This window comes from Tenrec ecaudatus, chromosome 9 (assembly GCF_050624435.1).
Source record: "Tenrec ecaudatus isolate mTenEca1 chromosome 9, mTenEca1.hap1, whole genome shotgun sequence".
Taxonomy (NCBI): Eukaryota; Metazoa; Chordata; class Mammalia; order Afrosoricida; family Tenrecidae; genus Tenrec; species Tenrec ecaudatus.
Window position 1 is genome coordinate 127568068 of NC_134538.1, and position 21203 is coordinate 127589270.

Consider the following 21203-nt stretch of genomic DNA (forward strand, 5'->3'; position numbering starts at 1 on the left):
CTGTCTGCAGACATGCTCCTATCATTGTAATAGAGCAACTCAGGTCCTGCATCCTTCCTTCCACTGGGAAGACTTCTGGCACCACCTCCTTGTACGCTGCTTGCTGGTGTTGACACCGCGACCCTGCTCCATGGGTATTCTGGGCAGAGCCTGTTCCACCCAGTGCTCACACGGTTCTCTTTGCTTGCTGCATCCGCACTAGCGCACACCATCCCTATGAGAGGCTGCATTCTATTGGGTTCTGCATCCTGCACTAGGGCACACCATCCCTATGAGAGGCTGCATTCTATTGGGTTCTGCATCCTGTACTAGATTACACCATCCCTATGTGAGGCCATGTTCTATAGGGTTCTGCATCCTGTACCAGATTACACCATCCCTAGGTGAGGCCATGTTCTTTTGGGTTCTGCATCCCGCACTAGAGCACACCATCCCTATGTGAGGCCATGTTCTATAGGGTTCTGCATCCTGTACTAGATTACACCATCCCTATGTGAGGCCATGTTCTATAGGGTTCTGCATCCTGTACTAGAGCACACTATCCCTAGGTGAGGCCGTGTTCTATAGGGTTCTGCATCCTGTACTAGATTATACCATCCCTAGGTGAGGCCGTGTTCTGTTGGGTTCTGCATCCCGCACTAGAGCACACCATCCCTAGGTGAGGCCGTGTTCTATTGGGCTCTGCATCCTGTACTAGAGTGTACCATCCCTATGTGAGGCCATGTTCTGTTGGGTTCTGCATCCTGTACTAGATTACAGCATCCCTAGGTGAGGCTGTGTTCTATAGGGTTCTGCATCCTGTACTAGATTACACCATCCCTAGGTGAGGCCGTGTTCTATAGGGTTCTGCATCCCGCACTAGAGCACACCATCCCTAGGCGAGGCCGTGTTCTATAGGGTTCTGCATCCCGCACTAGAGCACACCATCCCTAGGTGAGGCCATGTTCTATAGGGTTCTGCATCCTGTACTAGATTACACCATCCCTAGGTGAGGCCATGTTCTATTGGGTTCTGCATCCTGTATTAGATTACACCATCCCTATGTGAGGCCGTGTTCTGTTGGGTTCTGCATCCCGCACTAGAGCACACCATCCCTAGGCGAGGCCGGTTCTGTTGGGCTCTGCATCCCGCACTAGAGCACACCATCCCTAGGCGAGGCCGGTTCTGTTGGGCTCTGCATCCCTAGGGCTTGGCATAGAGGGGGTGCTCAATCAATACAAAGGGGCTTCAAATATTTGTAGGAAAAAATTCCATGATATTTTCATTCTACTTCCCATGAGCTTCTGGAAGCCCTTTCATACTGGATGGCTTATGTCATTATAAAATTAACAATTTTGGAAATAGAGGGAATTATAAAGAAATTTCTAAAACTTCAAACACTAGAACCACCCCCCAAAAAGCCCCCCAAAATTCAAATAGCTTCTTATGCCAGACACTTATGCCAGACAAGACACTGGCATATACTCTTTCCTTTTTCTTACCCTAAGAATAAAGTTTGGTGAGTGTCATTTATTTTTCAAGAGCAACTGTTTCAGGTTTGTCCATTCAGACAATACCCATGAAATGCCTACAGCTCTGTCATGGTAGATAAGTCTGTGATAATTCTACCTGATTTTTTGGTAGACATCACCTTATGCTCTAACGATGCTTCTGTTTTGTTGCCATTCACAACCCACACACTCTTTCTGAAAGCCCATTATTATTTATTCTATCACAAGCCAATTCATGTCTTTGAGCAGAATAGATAGATCTTTGTATCTATAGATATGAACAAATGTGACACATCTTAGCATCATTCAAGCCTTATGAGCATGGATCAACATGCATGCAACAGGACCACATTCATAGGAGTGACAGAGTCCCATGGTAAGAACCTTCATGTATGCAGTCAGTCATGAGTTCAAGTACCATGGGCAGATGGTTGGTGACCTAGGTTCACTCTGATTTTTAAAACAATGGATCTAGAGAATAAGACAGTACTTGTACAGTTGGTTGCATTGTGTCTCTGATTTTTTCTATAGGTTAGTAAGGAGGCAGATCCTACTGTCTGTATAATTAAAGAAACAAACAAACAAAGGTGCAGGCTTGCACCAGAAGGTAGGTGCTTGGCGTCGGTGTTGGAGGAAGCACCGCATTATACAGCATTGGGTGTGGTGGAGTGGGGGGGGGCATTGATGATCTGTCTCTCTTTGCACGATGTAAAAATCCCCTGGCATGGAGCCAACTAAGGAGAACGGCTTTTCTCCACAGGGTGGAGGGGGTACAAATCACAAACATTCACAATAGCTCTAATTTTGTGTCTGCATGTGATCAGCATATTCACTTACTTATATATTTTTGAAATGAAAAAGAGGAAGAATCAGCACCTCATACAGAGCTCAGCACACGATGCAGGTGCAAAGTGGAGAAGGGGCTCTGGTGACTTGGGGCTGGTAGTAAAGGTCACACGGGAAATGACAGAAAGAAAAAGATGCTGCAGCTAACAGTTGGCAGCTGCCCAATAATGGCGACGTGGAAGAAACTGAGGGGTCTCGGAATTCTTTAGGCAGGAAAGAAAGAAACCAAAGGGGAACCTCTGAGGTGGTGCCAGGAAATCATAGCATGAAGCCACATGAGGAACAAAGGCGGGTTAGGAATTTGCGGAATTGATTCCATTTGTAGACTTGTCCTGATGAACCTTGAACTTGGTTAAAAAAAGTCCACCAAGATATGTTTCAAGTTTAAGACATCCCACCCAGCCACTACCCTTGAGCTAATTCTGACTCCGTGATCCCAGAGGACAGACTAGAACTGCTCCTTAGGGTTTCTGAGACGGTTCTTTTTATTTTTTTAATCGTTTTATTAGGGGCTCATACAACTCTTATCACAATCCATACATACATCAGTTGTGTAAAGCACATTTGTACATTCATGGCCCTCATCATTCTCAAAACATTTGCTCTCCACCTAAGCCCCTGCCATCAGCTCCTCATTTTTCCCCGCTCCACCCTCCCTCATGAACCCTTGATAATTTATAAATTATTATTTTGTCATACCTTGCCCTGTCTGATGTCTCCCTTCACCCAATTTTCTGTTGTCCATCCCCCAGGGAGAAGGTAACATGTAGATCCTTGTAATTGGTACCCCTTTCCAACCTACCCTCTTGCTACGTTCCTAGTATCGCCACTCACACCATTGGTCCTGAAGGGATCATCCACCCTGGATTCCCTGCATTTCCAGTTCCTATCTGCACCAGTGTACATCCTCTGGTCTAGCCGGATTTGTAAGGTAGAATTGGGATTATGATAGTGGGGGAGGAGGAAGCATTTAGGAACTAGAGGAAAGTTGTATGTTTCATCGTTGCTACATCGCACCCTGATGGGCTCATCTCCTCACTGAGACCCTTCAGTAAGGGGATGTCCAGTGGCCTACAAATGGGCTTTGGGTCTCCACTCCGCATTACCTGCCTCATTCACTATGATAAGATTTTTTTGTTCTGATGATGTCTGATACCTGATCCCTTTGACACCTCTCGATTGCACAGGCTGGTATGCTTCCATGTGGACTTTGTTGCTTCTGAGTTAGATGGCTGCTTGTTTACCTTCAAGCCTTTAAGATCCCAGACGCTATATCTTTTGATAGCCGGGCACCATCAGATTTCTTCACCACATTTGTGCATTTTTACAGGAGTAGATCATCTTCCTCCCAAAGGGCACCTGGTGGGGTTAAATGTTGACCCTCTGATGGACTCACCCAATTCTTAACCCACCACACCATCAGAGTTCTTTAAGGCACCCAGTCACACCTGAGTTCCCTCCACACTTCCCAAATCAAGGTGATCACCTGCGTGATCAGTGTTTTTGCCTCACACATGAAACAATTAGGTTTGCACTCAACTCAGCCCTAATCAAAAGTCTCTCCTGAGAAACTCAAAGCATAAACTAATAAACCAAAGACAGCTATTTGGAAACAATTCACAAACATATCATGTATGAATTAACATTGAGACCAAAGACACACACACACACACACACACACGCATCTTTATAACCAAAAGGATGTGAACATGGTGATCACGAGGTTGGTAACCTACCTCTTGCTATGTACTGCTCTGAGATCCAAAATCCTAGTAAAAGTCGTTAGGAGAGAGCTTGTAGAGGACTTGGAATTAGAACTAGAGACGAAACTTTCAGAGACCACCTAGTCTTTGAACAACGGGTTCATTTTGCAAATGGAAAAAATAAATAAAATCTAGCCATAGCCACAGCCAATGGAATCACAGATAGTGGCCAACTTACTAGTAAATAGTCTCTTCATTCCAAGCTAGTTCCAGTTCCGCCTAGAATTTTCCCCAGGTTTGACTGAAGTCGGCAGCACAGAAAGTCACAGAAAGTGTGCTCAGATCCTGGTTTCCCATGTGAGGTGAGCAGCACATGGGCAGACGCATTTGAGCATGACAAGGTAAGGAGGGTCCCAGAAGGTCTCCATGCACTATGCCAAAACATAATTTTCCAGGCTATTATTTTAAGAAATTCCATTTCATCCCAATAAATAAGGGAGTGGTGTTCATAACCTGCATGCAGTTTTAGCTACAAGAACACTACATATGAGAAGTTATGTCCTAATTGCCAGAGCATCTGTTATGGAGGAAGATGATATTTTCTAACATTAAATAAGCGAGGCTCTCTAGTCAGCCAGTGGAAGACCTGCAGGCTGCTCGAGGGGGTGACGAAACCTAGTGGTGGAGGGGCTGGAGGCTGCTGCGTGACCCCTTCAGACACCTTCAGCCCTGGAGTTAACACTTAACATCATCTTATTTCACCTAAAAGTCTTCGGGCAAAAAAAAGATAGTCTTGACATGCCCTCAGGACAAACTTAAAGGGTTATATTTTATATCATGAACAGACTTATAGGAAAAAAAAACCAATACAGGTGCAAAGGCATGTTATAAATAGAAGAATCATTTTGGGACATGTTCCAATCTTTTAAATAAATGAGCACATGTCTTGTTTTTGTGTTTAAACATGCCTAAAGGAATCATTCCTCTCTTTTTTGGGACGACTTATACAGAGGCACCAATACCTTTGTCTGGAGGTTGTGTACCTTTCTTTTCCTCACTATTTAGTTTTCAGGTCATGTTAAAAGCTTTTCTTGGCGACAGAGCCAAGCCAAGAAGGCCAGAGGTCTTCAAAAAGTTCGTGGAGAAAATCTACTATCTTCTCATTTCATTTTTTCCCAGGAACGTTTCAAAGCTCTGTCGTATATTATCAGTTCTGAGTTAATACATCGCCTGGAGGGCTGTGATATTTCTTAATAAGTAACAGCTTCTAAAAACAACCTGGTAAGCATTAGGTGAGTCATGGGCAGGGGGGTGGGCATTTGTTTTAGAAAAACTAGCTTCAGATCCCAGTTTGAAAACCTTGTTACCACTAGCTAACGCACTGCGTAGAAAGGACAGATATGGTTTCCTCTGGAACACAGGTTGATCGGGTTTCTACATGTTGTTTTGATCTCATGGCAGCACAGGTGACGCACCAGCTTAGCCAGGCTAATCGATACAGCGAGGACCCCTGGATCATGACTAAAATGGATATCGATTGTTTCTGGTATAATGAACAGTGAGAACGCTTGAACTGTGAGGAATGTGTAAACACTTAGAATGGAAGTGTTTCTAATTTAAAGTTCTGAATAATACTTGAGGTAAATATCCCCTGCTGGGCGGATGCTCAGCATGCTCCTGGCTGAGCCCGAACTCCTGAGTCCGGAGTATGTCTGCGTGGAGTCCCTTACCAAGCGGAGATGGAGGAGCGAGTGCGAAACATAGGCTAACCTGTATTCTCCGAAGGTCCCATCATCTTCTTTCATAGGCTGTATTTCAGGATCGGCGTGGGCATCTTCCTTTTCTTTTACTGAAAATTTCAAAAGGACATTATTACTTCTGATATGATTTTCATCTGTCCTTACTCATTCATCGATTTTAAGAGCTGACTCTTGGAGATTTGCAGCAGCGGGGAAAAAGTGCATATATAGTTGGAATTATATAACAATACTGCATATATGATATACCTACTCATACATTTTGATGCTTTTGATCCTTTGGGGGCATTCGAATATTTATAATAAGTCAGCTTGTCTTACTGTGGTGGCTTGGATGGCGCTGTGATGCTGGAAGGTATACTATTGGTATTTCAAATACCAGCAAGTCAACCAGGACAGACAGGTTTCAGTGGAGCGCTCAGGCTAAGGCAGATTGGGAAGAAGGAATAGGCAAGCCTCCACTGAACAATTAGCCACTGCACACCTTTCTAAAAGCAGCGCATCTCTGTCTGATGTGCGCTGTAAGCAATGCCCTCAGGTTGGAAGGCATTCAAAACCTCCCAGGGAAGATGCACTTTCTCCAAAATGTCTCCAAGTTGGCGACGCAGAGGGAGCATAGTTTCATGACCTTCATTTGTTGATAGGGCACAACTCAAAATGAGAAGCAAATTCCATTAATATATAGAATGTGGAACTTACGAAGCAAAGTCTATGGAAATTGGAAATGTAAAAAATGGAATAGAACATATAAAGGTTGATATACTGACTTGAGTGAACGGAAATGGGCTGGCATTGGCTATTTTGAATTAGACAATCATATGGCTCCCTAGGCTGGGACTGTTCAGTTGGCCAGCAATGGGGTCACATTCATAGTCAAAATGGGCATTTTAAGGTCTATTTTGAAGTACAATGAGATCACTAATAGGATAATATCCATATCCTTACAAGGAAGACAATACCACCGTGATTCAAATTTACGAACCAACCACTAAAGCCAAGGATGAAGAAATTTACCAAACTATGCAGTTTTAAATTGATCAAACCCGTACTCGAGATGCATTGATGATTACTGGTGATTGTAACAAGGAAACTGGAAGCAGGGAAGGAGGACTGGCAGGTGGGGAATCTGGCCTCGGTGACAGAAACGACACTGGAGATGGCATGATATAATTTTGAAAACCAAATGACTTTTTGTTGCACATAACTTTTTTCCACAAAGTAAATGGCCACTTTCTACATGGACCTCCCTGAATGGAGTACACAGGGATCAGATCAGCACTATCTGTGGGCAGAGATGAAGAAGAAGGTCAATATCAAGAGCCAAAAGAAGGACAATGCCTGACTGAAGAATAGACTATCATATGCAAGTTCAGGATGAACTTGAGGGTAGCGATCATCTTAAGGAGAGGCCAGATGCATTTAACATGAGTGACTTACAGCCAGACAGGTTGTTAGATGGCACTGAGAATGTCCTCCATGTATGGATTGTGGTAAGAGCTGTAAGAGCCCCTAATAAAATGATCTTTTAATGATAATAATAAGAAAAGAACATCACACATAAAAAAGTAAAATTCGATGAAAAAACTGGGAGTGAAAGGAAAGATCACAGTGGACGTCAGAAGAGGTCCTGAAATATGCTCTTAAACAGAGTGAAGCTAAAGCGATTAGAAGAAAATGATGTAAAAGAGCTGCACAGAAAACTCCAAAGGACACTTCAAGAAGGCCAAATAAAGTGCTATGATGGAATCTGCAAAGACCTGGAGTTAGGAAACCTAAAGGGAAGAACACACTCGGCATTTCTCAATCTGAAAGAGCCCAAGGATTCTGTGGACAAAACTTGAGTGATGCAGGAAGCCTCAGGAGAAGATGGAGCGGATACATCAAGTCACTATCTCAAAAGAGAAGTTATTTGCATTAAATGATTCCAAGAGATAGCATATGATCCAAAAACAATGATATTGCAGGAATTGGTCCAAGCAGTGCTGAAGGCAATGGAGACCAACAAGACGCCAGGAATTGGGGAAACAACCCACTGATGGAGCCCTGGAGGCACTTTTTCACCTATGACACGAAAGTTGGCAGGTAGCTACCTGGCCAAGAGATGGAAAGAGGTTCATAATGGTGCTCAATCCAAAGAAAGGCCACCCAGTGAAATAGAAAGTCACATGTGAGTAAAATTTTGCTGAAGATAATTCAAAATCAGTTGCAGCAGCACATAGACAGGAAAGGGCAAGAAACGAGTCAGATTTAGAAGAGGAAATGGAAAAAAGCATATCAGTGAGGAAGGGAATCAGATGGCTCTTGGTTGAAAGCAGAGACTATTAGGAAGTTTACCAAATGTTTACTTGTGTTTTACTGACCACACAAAGCCATTCGAATGAATCATAACACATGATGGATAACATTGCAAAGTCGGAGAATCCCAGAACATTTCACCGTGCCCACTGTGCTCATGTCGAACCTGCACATATTCCAGGAGACAATCAAATGAACAGAGCAAGGGATTCTGAGTCATTTAAAACGAGGAAGGTCTGTGCCAGGGCTTCATGTGTTCGCCATATGCCTTCAATGTGTACGCGGAGCAAATAATCCAGGGAGCTGGACTCTATGAAGAACGTGGCTTCAGGATCGTACAAAAGCTCATTAACAACCTGCAAGACGCAGAAGACACAGCCCTTGTAGCCCTTGCTTGCTGGAAGCAATGAGGACTGGAGCACTTACTGACGAAGATCAAAGATTGCTGCCTTCGTTAGCGATGACACCGCACCGTACAGCAAACACTACCACCATTGTATCAATAAACAACATCCTATCAACAAGGAAAAGACTGAAGTTGTCAAAGACTTCATTTTACCACCAGCATTGCTCACTGAAGCAGCAGTCAAGAAATCACATGATGTATTGCATTGGTCAATCTGCTGCAAAAGATTTCTTTCACGTATTAAAGCACAAACGTGTCATTTTGAGGACTCAAGGCGGCCTGCTGAAGGCCCTGGCATTTTCAAAGGCCTCGTGTGCGTGGAAAGCTGGACAATGAATAAGGACAATTGGAGAAGAAGTAGTGCAGAGAACAGGCTGATCTCCTCTCTCAAATGCCTTAGGATCGGTTACAATAGTTAGGCTGTTTTTTTATATATATATAAAAAGGGACCAAAGCTTGTCTGAACTTCAAGTCCAAGTTTTTCGTTCTGGGAAGATAGATTTACAGCAATCAGCAGGATGGTACTCATGATTCCTTTTCATCTTGAAATATACAGCATTATAAAGCAATGTTAATAGTCATGGCTTACCTGGGTATTTACCACCTTTGTTTCTTCTGATGAAGCAAACAATCAGCAAAATTAGGATAAGGAGAGCTACAGCACACATGAGACCAATGAACCAGCCCTGAGTTGCGATATCCACCTGCCGGCTTGCCATTGCTGGAAGACAAATTCACAGTGTTGGTGCGAAGCGGTTAAGGAAGGGATGTGAATTGTTGCCATCCCGTGTAATAACACATTACCTCAGCATCTGAGTTCTTAAGTCAAGTTTACACCCAGCTTCCTATTGGAATCTATCCGTTATAAAGCCAGAGTTCTAGAAACACTTTGAAGATTGTTCATTAATTAAAAAAAAAATCGGGCTTTTCAAATAGTGAGATCTGAATGCTAACCACACAAACTGTTAACAAACCACTGACAATCGTGCTCATACTAATGCAGGACATACATTATGCATGTAGTCTCAGTATAAACTCAGCATTATCTACTCATTGTCAGTGTAAACATATTCTCAAGCCAATTAAGGATTTTGCTGTTGATGGGGTAAATTGCCCATTGTTAAGCACAATGATAAGAAGAAAACACCGAATTTTAAGCAGCACAGAATGTATACATATAATGGAGTATTCTTCCTTCAAAGGAACCACTTTTGGAGCTAAAATAACACTGTACTAATGCTGTCACTTTCCAGAATGTCTCACCAACCCTCTGCTCAAAAAGAAGGCCGTCCATTCACAACAACTAGCCGTATTGTTTCATAAGACATCTCCATGGCACCCAAACTGTTACTGACATTTGTTTTCCATCTGCTTGGCTAGTCGTCTCCCTTAATGAGGACCTGGTTCTGAATGACATTTGGAAAATTCTGAAAAATCAAACCTGCACACAAATGATCAGTATTTGTGACTGCTTAGGAGGAACTGAAGACTGAGAAATCACCCGTGAGCTTGGAAATTGGAGAAGTTGGAGATTCAGGGAAAGCGGCTTTCAGAGCGCTGGCCAAGACTGAAGTGTGTGGAGTGGATTTTAGAGCCAATACTGGATACGAAGGTCTATCAACAAACACATTCTCAAAAGATTCATAATTAAGAGCAGCAAGAAGAAAATTTCCTAGGTGTACAAGTATCAGGATCAACCGAATCTTGTCCCAATAACGCCTTGAAAGCACTCATGTCGACAGCATCTGATACGGCTGAGGATGAACCTCTATCACCGGCGAGCGCAAAGGCGATGCCTGCAACACCGCTCTAGTCACAGAGTCGCTAAGAGTGCCCGGGCAGTGCCCCTGAAAGGTGAGGCGGGAGGAGTCAGAACTCACGAATCTGAAGTCTCTGAAGTCATTACAAAGGTTCAACAATCTTAAGACATTTCTAGCCTTGCAGCAAGGATCACAGGCCTTATCTTAAACTTAAAAATGCGAATGAGAAGTTGGATAAGCTATTGTCTGATGTCACCTCCTTGACCTTTCAGATGGCACAATACATGTGCCCACCCCCTTTGCCAGCGACTCCACTGGAATCAAAGCAACCTGCTGCGACATGCCGACTGCCGCTTCTACGACTTCCACGGGGTCATTTTCAGGATGCAAACTGCTACTAAGACCAACACACCTTGACTACCACGTAGACACAACTTCTCACTTTGTCTGACACTGCATCACCATCTGCTCATGATTCTCTTAGGGGACTTAACAAAGAGTGTATTTCTAATGACATAACATATAGGATAGGCCTATGCTAATAATCGCGAAGATTAGTTACAATTTGTATATAGCTGCATAGATTCAAACAAGTTTAGTCTGTGCCAAGAAAACCCGCAACCAATCATGAATTTTCTGCTATGATTAGGGTGCACCTGTTTCCCTACGGACTAGCTCGAACCCTTTCAGCAGCAGAGCTACAAACAAAAGGCACGTACACAGGTGCCCCGCACAGCGATGGGCAAGAACTCCATCCTCCCCGTGACCACATGGACTACATCGGAGGAAGTTGCTCCAATGGAACACTGCACTGTACAACGACCTTCTCAGTGGCAACAAGTTGCCAGGTAGCACAAGTCTCTTCAGAAACCAGCCTCTCGGCACAGACACACAATTGACCAAGTGCCTCCTTCCAGCAGACCCAGCTCTGTGTAGAGACTCTGCATCTTATGACGGTGTCATCCTTCCTGCGGCAAACCCTTCCCAGTTCGACTAAGCCCTGGGTGCACTGCCTACTAACTGCTCTCACGTCCACTGAACCGGGTTGGATGGCTGAAGACCCTGCATCTTGGTCCGTCTGTCCAGAAGGCGTGCTCACTCCTTCCAGCCAGCATCAAGCCACGTTCTAAGAGTGCAGTGAAGGTCATTATAGAAGACTGTTTCAAGTTCACCTTTCTATTTAGTACAGTGAAAGAACCATGGAATGTCTTAAAGGCCCGAGCTTCCATTTTGGCCTTGCTGTTTATAGATTACCTTGGTGGCCCTGAAGGTAATTAATCCTCCTAAACTTTTGTGTCCTCAAGCATGCCAGCCTTCCTTCATAGGATCAACTGGAGACTAGAGTGAGATCATAGATCATTTTGAAGTTTGAAATTATAGGATTTAAATAAAAGAACGTTTGAAAAAAAAGTATTGGTTACTGCTTAGAATCCATTCAAAAGTCTTTGAAATATATCTTGATCAGCGTAAGGGTGGCTGGACTAAGCGATCTGTTTGAAGGGAAAATACTCATTCAGCTGTATACATCTTCATCGCCTGCATCTGTTTTATTTTAGTAAATCAATGGCACAGTGTGCAAGACTCCTTTGAAAACCATGGAATAAGAAACGTTTCTGGTGTCATTCAAATGTGTCACTCAGAGGGAAATGGGAGCAAGAGCAGCATCAATGGTTATTCAGACAGGCCTCTGTGGACTCTCCTGCTTAAATAAATGGGTATGAATCGTCTTAAAAGCCTTTTCTTTTCTTTTCTGACCATGATCTACTCAAGCAAAAAAGTTTTCTTTTGGTTTCATAAGTATGTCTAGATCATAAGTTTAAATTGACCGGACTTCTTCTGAATACAGTGAACAGGGTTGTGGGAGGCTTATGTGACCCCAGGATGGCGGGAAGGAAAGTGGTGACACGTATCCCAGGCTCGGCTGTGCGGTGCACGGATCAGCGCCTCTTTCTCTACACACAGTGAGAAAGTGGAGAAAAAGGAAATGCTGGAAACGACATGTGGGGAGGATTGTGAGCCATATGTGTATGTGTGTTTTTAAAAGAAATTGAATGAGAATTGGAATTACGTTGTTCTGAGTACAGATCAAATATCAAATGTCTCCATCAGGCCTTTGTGCGTCCACTTGGTGTGTATGGTCTGTGTGGGTTGAGTTGTTTGATCACCAGGCATAACTGCAGCATGAGAATAGTCAGTCCCCCCTTTCATATACAGACCATAGTAATCATAACATGATGAAGAAGAAGACGATGGTAATGACAGCGGCAACTAAACATTTTTGAACCATGACTACAGGCTAGCCACATTGTGGGCATGGTCTCATTTAATCTTTACAACAATCCTTGGAGGTAGGTACTAAGGCACAAATACAGAAAGCATAAGCTCTGAGAGGGAAAGGGTTTGCTCAAGAGTCGGGATATAATCTATGCCGGCTGCATTCCGGAAGCCTGTTCCTAGCCCTGTCTTCTCTAGGAATAGCACGCATTCCTAAAATCATGTCTAGACACAGAAGAATAAAAATTCTGGGAACTTTCCACTCTGAGAAAAAATATATTTTAAAATTTATTCTTGCAGATTCTTTGAGAGTAATTTTTATCACTTTATACATGGTCTCTGTGTGTTTCTCCTACAAAACTGAGCCAAGAATCGGTGTCTTTTGAGCATCCGATTGAAGGGAAAGAGTTCTAACTCTTAGTGGGTTCAATGTCATACCGCTTTGTCTTCAATGGTACCAGCACGTTCGTTGTTCATCTAATTCAAACACACCTGGGCACAAGGGCAACTGCAGTAAGAACCACGGAAGGCGCCCTAGCACAGGCTCTGGGTGCAGCAAAGACAGAAACTGCCCAGGCAGAATGGCTAGCTGGCAGCTTGTAACTGTGAAACCAAGAATTTTTGCTTCTATGTCTAAAGAAGAAGAAAAAAAATCACTATCCCACCACAGTCTTATATTAAGATTAAGCAGGAAATCCTTAAAATTAAACATTTACGGGCAATGAATGTACAAATGTGCTTTACACAATTGATGTATGTCTGGATTGTGACAAGAGTTGTATGAGCCCCTAATAAAACGATATAAAAATACTGATTAAATAGCATACAAGAAAAATTAAACATTTACAAGTATCAGAAAACTTCATTAGGAGAGTAACAGGAGGAATACACACAGACGAGTAAAGCAATCCACAATAACATGCCGACCAAGGATGCACCTATAAAATAAATAGGAAACTGCAGGCTCCACAAGGAGACAGGCAATCCAATGAAAACGAGGGCAGAAGACATAAGCAGGCACTTCCCCCGCGAGGACATTCAGACAGCCACCAGAGCGAGACACGCAAACCAAAGTGAGCTATCATCTCACCCCAGCAGTAATCACAGAGTTTAATATCGCAGCCGGCCACTCGGAAAGGGAGCACCCCAGGGGGTGCTGGGTAAAATGGGAGAAAAACGTGGAACAGAGCTCAAAATAATGATAATCGTAAAAACGAAGTTTACTCGTCTGAAAGACTAATGACCCGAGAGACCCTTCAAGCCTGGGACCAAACTCTCTCCCACTCAACTTTCAGCTTCACATTAAAAAGGCCTATAAGGTAATGAGTCAGAATCAACTGGAACAGCAGTGAGTTCTTTGGAAAGTGAGATACAGACCAAAGGAAGCATTTCCCTGGGGAAAAAGTTCAAAGTCAAGAAGAGAGAGGAATAAAGAAAAAAATGCAAACTATAATCACAGGAGGAAACGGGAAGAGTATTGTTACATCGTAGTGGTTGTAATCAAGGTCATGAGGCAAAATGTACATGAATGTTGAGTGGAAAACCAATTTTGCTCTGTTAACTTCCACTCAACTCACAAGAAAAAGCTTTAAAAAAAAGGCAGCCACAATGTACTAACATACAAAATAATTTAATTTATGCTTATGGCCTGAGTGATTTTAAGAAGCTTTAAATCTTTACAGGACATTTTAGAAATGATCTTCACTGCTTCATGCAGATAGACACGCAGACAAAAGCCAGGAGCACGATTGTGCGTCTCACACATACCCAGGAAGAAGCTTTGAATCCTTTGCTTCTTGAATCAAGGAACTACCCGATGTGGTCAATTCCAAGACACGCGTCCCACTGGGCTCGGGGCCTCTGGGCCAGTCCTTTGGGAGTCTTTCGTCTGGTGCTGCAAGGCTTAGCTTTGAATCCTTGCTGTACTACATTTGCGACACCCCAAAGCCATGGCATTTTCCATCATCTCATCTACATGTGAAAGTTGGACCCTGATTAAGGAAGACCAATGAAGAATCGATGCATTTGATTTGTGGTGCTGGAAAAGAATATTGAAAGTGCCACAGAGTGGCAAAAGGACAAACCAGTCTGTCTTGGGAGAAGTACAGCCAGAACGCTTCTTAGAAGCCAAATGGCTAGACTTCATCTCTGTTCTTTAGACAAGTTCTCAGAAGAGATCAGTCCCTGGAAAAGGACATCAGGCTTGGTCAAGTGAAGGAGCAGGGAAAACGAGGAAGGCTCTCGACAAGACAGATGGACATGCGGCTGCAACAACGGGCTCAAACAGAACAATTGTGGGGACGATGCAGGACCGGGTGGTTTATTCTGTTGTACCCCGTATCACCAGAAGTCAGGATTGACGTGGTGACACCTACCCACAACCATTCGTATATCCTCCAGGTCCCTGGGTTGTGCAAGGGCTTTCTCTGTGCTACTCACTGAAACTCGCCCCGTGACACCTCAGGAGCAGGGCTGGCGATCTCTGATTTTGATAATATCGGAAAGCCAAGGGACACAGCCCTACTCTGAAACATGTGCAGCAGCCACGAAGCAGAATCAATTTCATGGCAACTGTTACTGGGCTCCAGCTGGGTGACCTGGGCAGAACTCCCCCCTCTACGCGCACCCACTTGTGATTGAAGCGGAGGTTAATAGTGCCTACTTCACAGTTTGTTGTAAGGATGAATGAGACCATCCACGAAAAGCATGTACTTGATGAAGAGCAACGTCCACGGAAAGCTAGGACCGTTACTGTGGTAGCATCACACTGTATAAGGACAAGATATCTACTTGTGCTCGTAATATTTTTAAATTAAGAGCTATTAATAGTAATAAGCAAAAGCACAAAATAAGAAACACAACAGGATAGCAGAAAGATGTTTTTTTTTCTCCTTAAACATTATGATTTTAGTAAGTGAATATATTTATTAAGTTATACCTCTCATTTCTTTTTTTTTAAAACCCACAATTGTGCATTTTTCTAAATGATAAGATACAATTTAAAAAAATCATAATGTTTGGGGAACTAGAGACATAGACATGGGTTAGCTTGTGGATTCTATGGGATACATGGCATTTCCTCCAGTGCGCATGGCGTGACTGGACATAAATAACATGGGTGTATGAACCACGAAATGAGCATGCACCACACAACCCTTGCTGAAGTTTAAATAAAAAGGGATGGTTTTCAATCTTGTGAGCAAATATAAATATTCCTGAATTTTATGTGAACATTTCCCTTACATCCAGGAACTTGAATTTTAATCTATTTTGATAACAACCAAATCACTGAACTATATCCAAGCAGTCAAATTTGGTGTGAGAGACATAATCTATGAATTGTGCTATTTCTTGTTCCATAGAAATTCAAGAAAAGCTACATGAAGTGTGGTCTAAGCAAACCATAGGTCTTGCTGGGTTATACTCCATTAAATAAAAAAAAGCTGATCAGGAAGATTTACTTCGGTTTCAAAAGCATTTACAATTTTCCTTTTAATTCAGGAGGGCGAGTCTCTACATGGTAAAGACTCCTGGTACAGACAAGTGAAATTAAATATCGTAAATCATATTACCTCTGCTTTGGGGCACGCATGTGTTTGGGAGATGATTTGCTAATCCTGTAGTTCATTGGATACAAAGAACCAAACACCATTAGAAACCAACACCCCCCACTGCAGGGGACCCCATAGAAAGGCACTCCTGGCCTACGCCGGAACACAGCTCCACGAGCCCGTCCAGGACTGGAGCACCCGTGGCTCCCACCTCAGAGCGTGAGCCAGACTGGTGGGGTGCGTGCCTCACCTGGGCCCGTCTCAAACACATCCTCTGAGCTCACAAAACCAGGGGCCCCCTCAGCACCAACTCGAACTTTGTATGCCGTTCCTGGCATGAGACCCTTTAACCCAAAGAAGCTCCGAGAACCATTTATAATTTCTTTCCTCCATTCTTCTTTGCCTATGGAAATTTTGCAAAAAACAACACATTTGAATCTTTTAAAGGACTGGAAGCCATTTAAATGCTTCAAGAGAGACAAAAAAAATCTTTATAGGCTAAAAAACAAACTCTAGAATACTTAGTCTTAGTCATTCAGTGTATTATAAATCTAGTCATGCCAAATAAATCCATTAAAATGAAGAACTAAACAAAAACCCTCCAAGAAAAATAAATGACATCTAGATCTTATTAATTGCTTACACACCCATTCCATTATTTTTTATCTTATGATAAAGGAAGCTTTTTAATTGGCACAATGCCTGACTAGCATGCCTCCAAATCATTGATTCAATTTCCAGATTCAACCTTTCCCAAGTAAATGTTCTTTCTAAAGATTGAGTTCTTCCCCCAAAATACTTATTTGCACAATAAAAGGCCTAAACAGAGAGTGGTGCTGTGTTCAATATTCTGTCACAAACATCTACTGTTTATCTGTCACAAACATCCACCTTGTTCTCTGCAGAGCACTCTGCATTAAGCAGGAGGTGGGAGCTGGGCTTTCAGGAACTGCTAAAAACGAAAGCCTTGCCATCCCCTGGGAAATTTGACCAGGATGTGAGGAGAGAACAGGACTGAACCACACTTTCTGCTTGCCTACAGTGTAAATTGTCTGCAATTTCCAGTTAAAGACGGTTGGACCGTTTGGACAGAAGGACTACTTTGATTTCTGCTACTTTTAGCTCCAAGGTGGACAAAACTCATTTCCTACTGGACCTCCAGGTACAAGGAAGTAGTCATCATGACTGTTTCACGTGGGGGGTTGAGAATCAGCTGTGAAGTATCATGATAGGAAAGCAACATACTTATGAGAGCTAATCTCATCTTTGTTTTCAGTAAGATGAAGAAAGCTGGTAGTTCACTCTAGTGCCTTAGATCCAGCTAACTTATTTAATTGGATCAAATTTTATTTTTTTTAATTTTCAGGAGGGTCTACAGCAATTTCTTAAAATGCTCTTAATCTCTTGAAATGTATTTTTCCCCAATAAAAAGTCGGGACATGAAATTGTTTCTTACTGCCTGCCACACCATATTCAATATACAAGTTCACATGCTCTGGTCCCTCATATTCCCAACTGATATTGGCATGGGTCTCAGCAGCTGCAGCAATAAGATTTCTGATCCTGGGCTTTAGCACTCGAACTAAACATACAACAGAAAAATAAAACAAAACGACAGACAGTCAAATTGCAGCACCATACATGCAGATGTAAGTTCAAATACTCTGGAATTTGGCAAGAAAAATTCAGTTGGACTTTACTGGTGCAAGTTAGGGTTCACTTTCTAGGAAGTTTTTGGTCCCCCTCATGATTAAGCTAGGAGATTAAAATTAGTCATCAGAAAGCATGATGTAGGCTATTAAATGTTCTGAGTACCAAATAATAAAAACTGTTGTCCAATAGGGAGAGCTCCTGGAGACACCCTGGTCTTCGCTGAGTCTGTTGACGCATAGCAGGAAGGGAATTGCCAAACAAGGCTGGGGACAGAAGTCACAGAGTAGTACAGACTGCAAGGGGTACCCCAACACACCGTGCTGCCTTTCCGTTCAGTTTCCAGCTCCATGTAGCGACGTCAAGATTTTGTGCTGGACTGAGAAGGAAAGCTCCTTAAGACAATGGCTTTCTACCTATGTTGAGCCACTGACTTTTCTGAGGATCTGCCTCTGGGGAGTTCTTGGATCCTAGCTAAGGAAATCCTCCTTTAAAGAATGCTCAGTGGTTAGGATATGCTGGAAGAGAAGCTGCAAAATAAACTGCTAAATCTGTTTGGACAGAAGAAGAAAGAAGAAATAAAAATGATAAGAACTATTTCACTCGACAAACCCCAAAGAGCAAGACTTGCTTACCTGGTAAATGTTGGTTGCACATCATGTTCTGAAAAGTAACAGTGTGACCTAAACAACTTCTTAAAACACAAAATCATGAAGACTGTATGACGCGATGACAAAACACATCTAAAGACATTTACAAATGCTAGTTGAGTGACTGGGGCTATCAGTTCTATCAACCCTACCTCAGCAGCCTAAACTAAAAATAAACGTATTTGTAGATGTGATAGTTAAGGTTTATTGTGCCAACCTGGCCAATGAACACATGTGGGATTAACTGAAGGACAGAAAGAGAAATGGCTTGGCGAGCCTCGCCTGTCTGGTCTCTTGCTCTCTGATGGTCGGACCAGGGTGCAGCTGCCTTAGCCAGTTCTCTGTCTCAGCTGGCAAGGCTCACTTCCTGAGAGGCATCCCTGAAGAGAAGCCACATGGACCTACCCTGATGCAGCCCTGGGTGCTGGAGCAGCTGCATGGAAACCTTGCCAACACTGAGATGCTCACACGTTCACTGATTTGGCTTTCCTCCTGCATTCGGCACAATGTGTGTGTTCTGTGAGTTTGAGGAGGACTTTGTAGATCGATGTCGGACATATGGGCTAATGTCGGGCTTATGGGCTTGGACTGGACTGGGTTGGGATGCTTAATGTAAAATTACCCTTTATATAAAACTCTCTTTCATAAAATATGAGTGTTTATGAATTTTGTTTCTCTAGTCTACCCAGATTAACAGTCGATATGTTAACTTGGGTAGTTAAAATAAGTGATTAGGCCAATTTAGTATTCCAGAGGGGAGAAAAATCCTGGGACAATAAATAAGAAATTGTTAACAAGTTTAATCAGATTTTTAAATTAAATCCTGAAATATAAAAGCTAAAGACCCTTAATAAAAATAAATGTAAAGAAATAGTGTTGCTGAGGATCAAAAAGGGAAGAAAGTGAAAAAAGTTAAAAACAACGACTTTCCCCACTGGAATGCAGGTTGGTGGCAAATGCATGCCGAGTGGCCTCTGTGCTAATCACAGAGAAACAACAGGGAGAAAATATGATCAGTGGATTCTACAGGATCCTCTGTGAACCTAATTAACTTTCGCTTTCTACAATTTTTCCTAAGAAGGAATTAATCACAAGAGGAATATGATCAGACATCACAGACAGTAAATACATACACATATGTACACATTAGTGGAAAGAATCCAGGCAAAGCACTAACTTAAAAAAATATTTTTTGGTATCCCTGAAATTAGTCCTGGAGTAACTATGGAAGATGTTCAAGACTGAACTAAGTGAAATACTTCCAACATAGGTTATTTATATGGTTGCTAAAGAAAGCCAGAGAAGATGCCCCAATTCCCTATTATTTTGGTGGTAGGCCACCTCATTTTCAGAGAGAATGCAAACCTCCTGCCATTTCATTGCTGGTCATCTACGTTCTCATTCACTGAAACAGCCGTCGAGCACCTTGGCGTGGCGGATAGAGGGAGCACTGGGTCATCTCTCTCCTGGGCTTCTCCACAGTCCTCTTTCTTCCTATTGTGAGTAGGTGGAGGGCAGGTACTTAGCTCCGCTTTAGGTCCCTAAACTACAAACCTAAATGTGTCACCTCCCTGCTTGAAACCTAGATGACTCTCCTCTGCTCACAAGTAAGCCCAAGTCCCTTAGCAAGCTACTGCCGGCTGTGAGCGGCTGTCCACACCTGTGCCTGTCCTCATTGCCACTCCCTCTGGCGCTTCTGTTCCTTACACTCTCCCTGGACTGCTGCCAGCAATCCAAATATCCTCCAGGTTGTCACACCCCATGCCTTTATTTCTGTCCTTCTGCCACGGGAATTCACGTCCCATTCTCCCACCCATCAAAAATTCCATTCGTCCTTGCAGACCCCGTTCAAAATTACCTTCTTTGTGACATTGCCTGGCCCTGTTTGGCACAAGAAATGGCCACTCCTCTATGTTCCGAGGGTTCTGTTCAAGCTACTAGTTCTTTTGGTTCAGGTTGTGTGCCAGCCAGGTTGGGTGATGATTCTCTAGGCTGGCAGTTAATGAGGTAGTTATCCTTTATGATGAGATATAATACAGTGTAATCACATCCATGATGAGATCGGCGATCTTTTCACTTGAAAGGGAGTTTCTTTTGGAAAGAAAGTTTGTTTTTTTAAAAGGATCTTTCACTTGAAAGGAAGTTTTTTGGGGAGTATGGCCTGTATCAAATGCAGATGAATGTTCTGGTAAACCGCTTGAGCTTTCTGCTGAGTCCGAATCCTGCAACTGACTCTTCAGCATCGGACCTTCAGTTCTTTGGACTTAATCCAGCAGCCTGCCTTCTGACCTGTTGATCTTGGGCTTGTCAGTTCCGGCCGCTAATGAGTCGGGAGAAGCCTCCAGCTTGACGCATGGCCTTGGTCTTATCAATTGTGTGGACTATTTCCTGGAGATACATTTATGGGTGTATGTAACAATTGTGAGGATGGCGCAAGACTGGACAGTGTTTTGTTATGTTGCACAGAGTGGACACAGAAATGACCCGATGACACCTAACAACAATCTATATCTGTGTATCTCTATCTGCTTTACTGGTTTTGCTCTGCTAGAGAACTTAGCATAACATACAGTTTTTGTATGTTGGTTCTTTCTGTCATATATGAGCACATCAGAGTCAGGGCCTCAGGCTGATGTGTTTTATGCAACAGGTACATCTTCTCTATTGAACTGATTTCAACGTTCTATGCAATCTCCCTGCCTTCTTCCTTTCTTCTTCTTCTTTTCAGACTAAATAAAGTTGTGAACTTTCGACTTGATTTACTGTTAAGTTTTCCTTGCTTCTTAACCGAATTAGCAGCAGTGGGACCAATAGCGCCGGG

The 21203-nt window shown here is 43.0% G+C and overlaps 1 protein-coding gene across 1 annotated transcript in view; it reads right to left on the reverse strand.

Moving 5' to 3' along the window:
* The window catches only part of NRCAM (neuronal cell adhesion molecule), a 104772-nt gene that overhangs the window by 12420 nt on the left and 71149 nt on the right, over nt 1-21203 (reverse strand). Inside the window, exons 24-25 of the mRNA XM_075558558.1 lie at nt 9087-9218; nt 5810-5888 (exon numbers count right to left, since the gene is read on the reverse strand). Of these exons, the coding sequence (XP_075414673.1) occupies nt 5810-5888; nt 9087-9218 (211 nt within the window). The remainder of the gene's footprint in view (nt 1-5809; nt 5889-9086; nt 9219-21203) is intronic.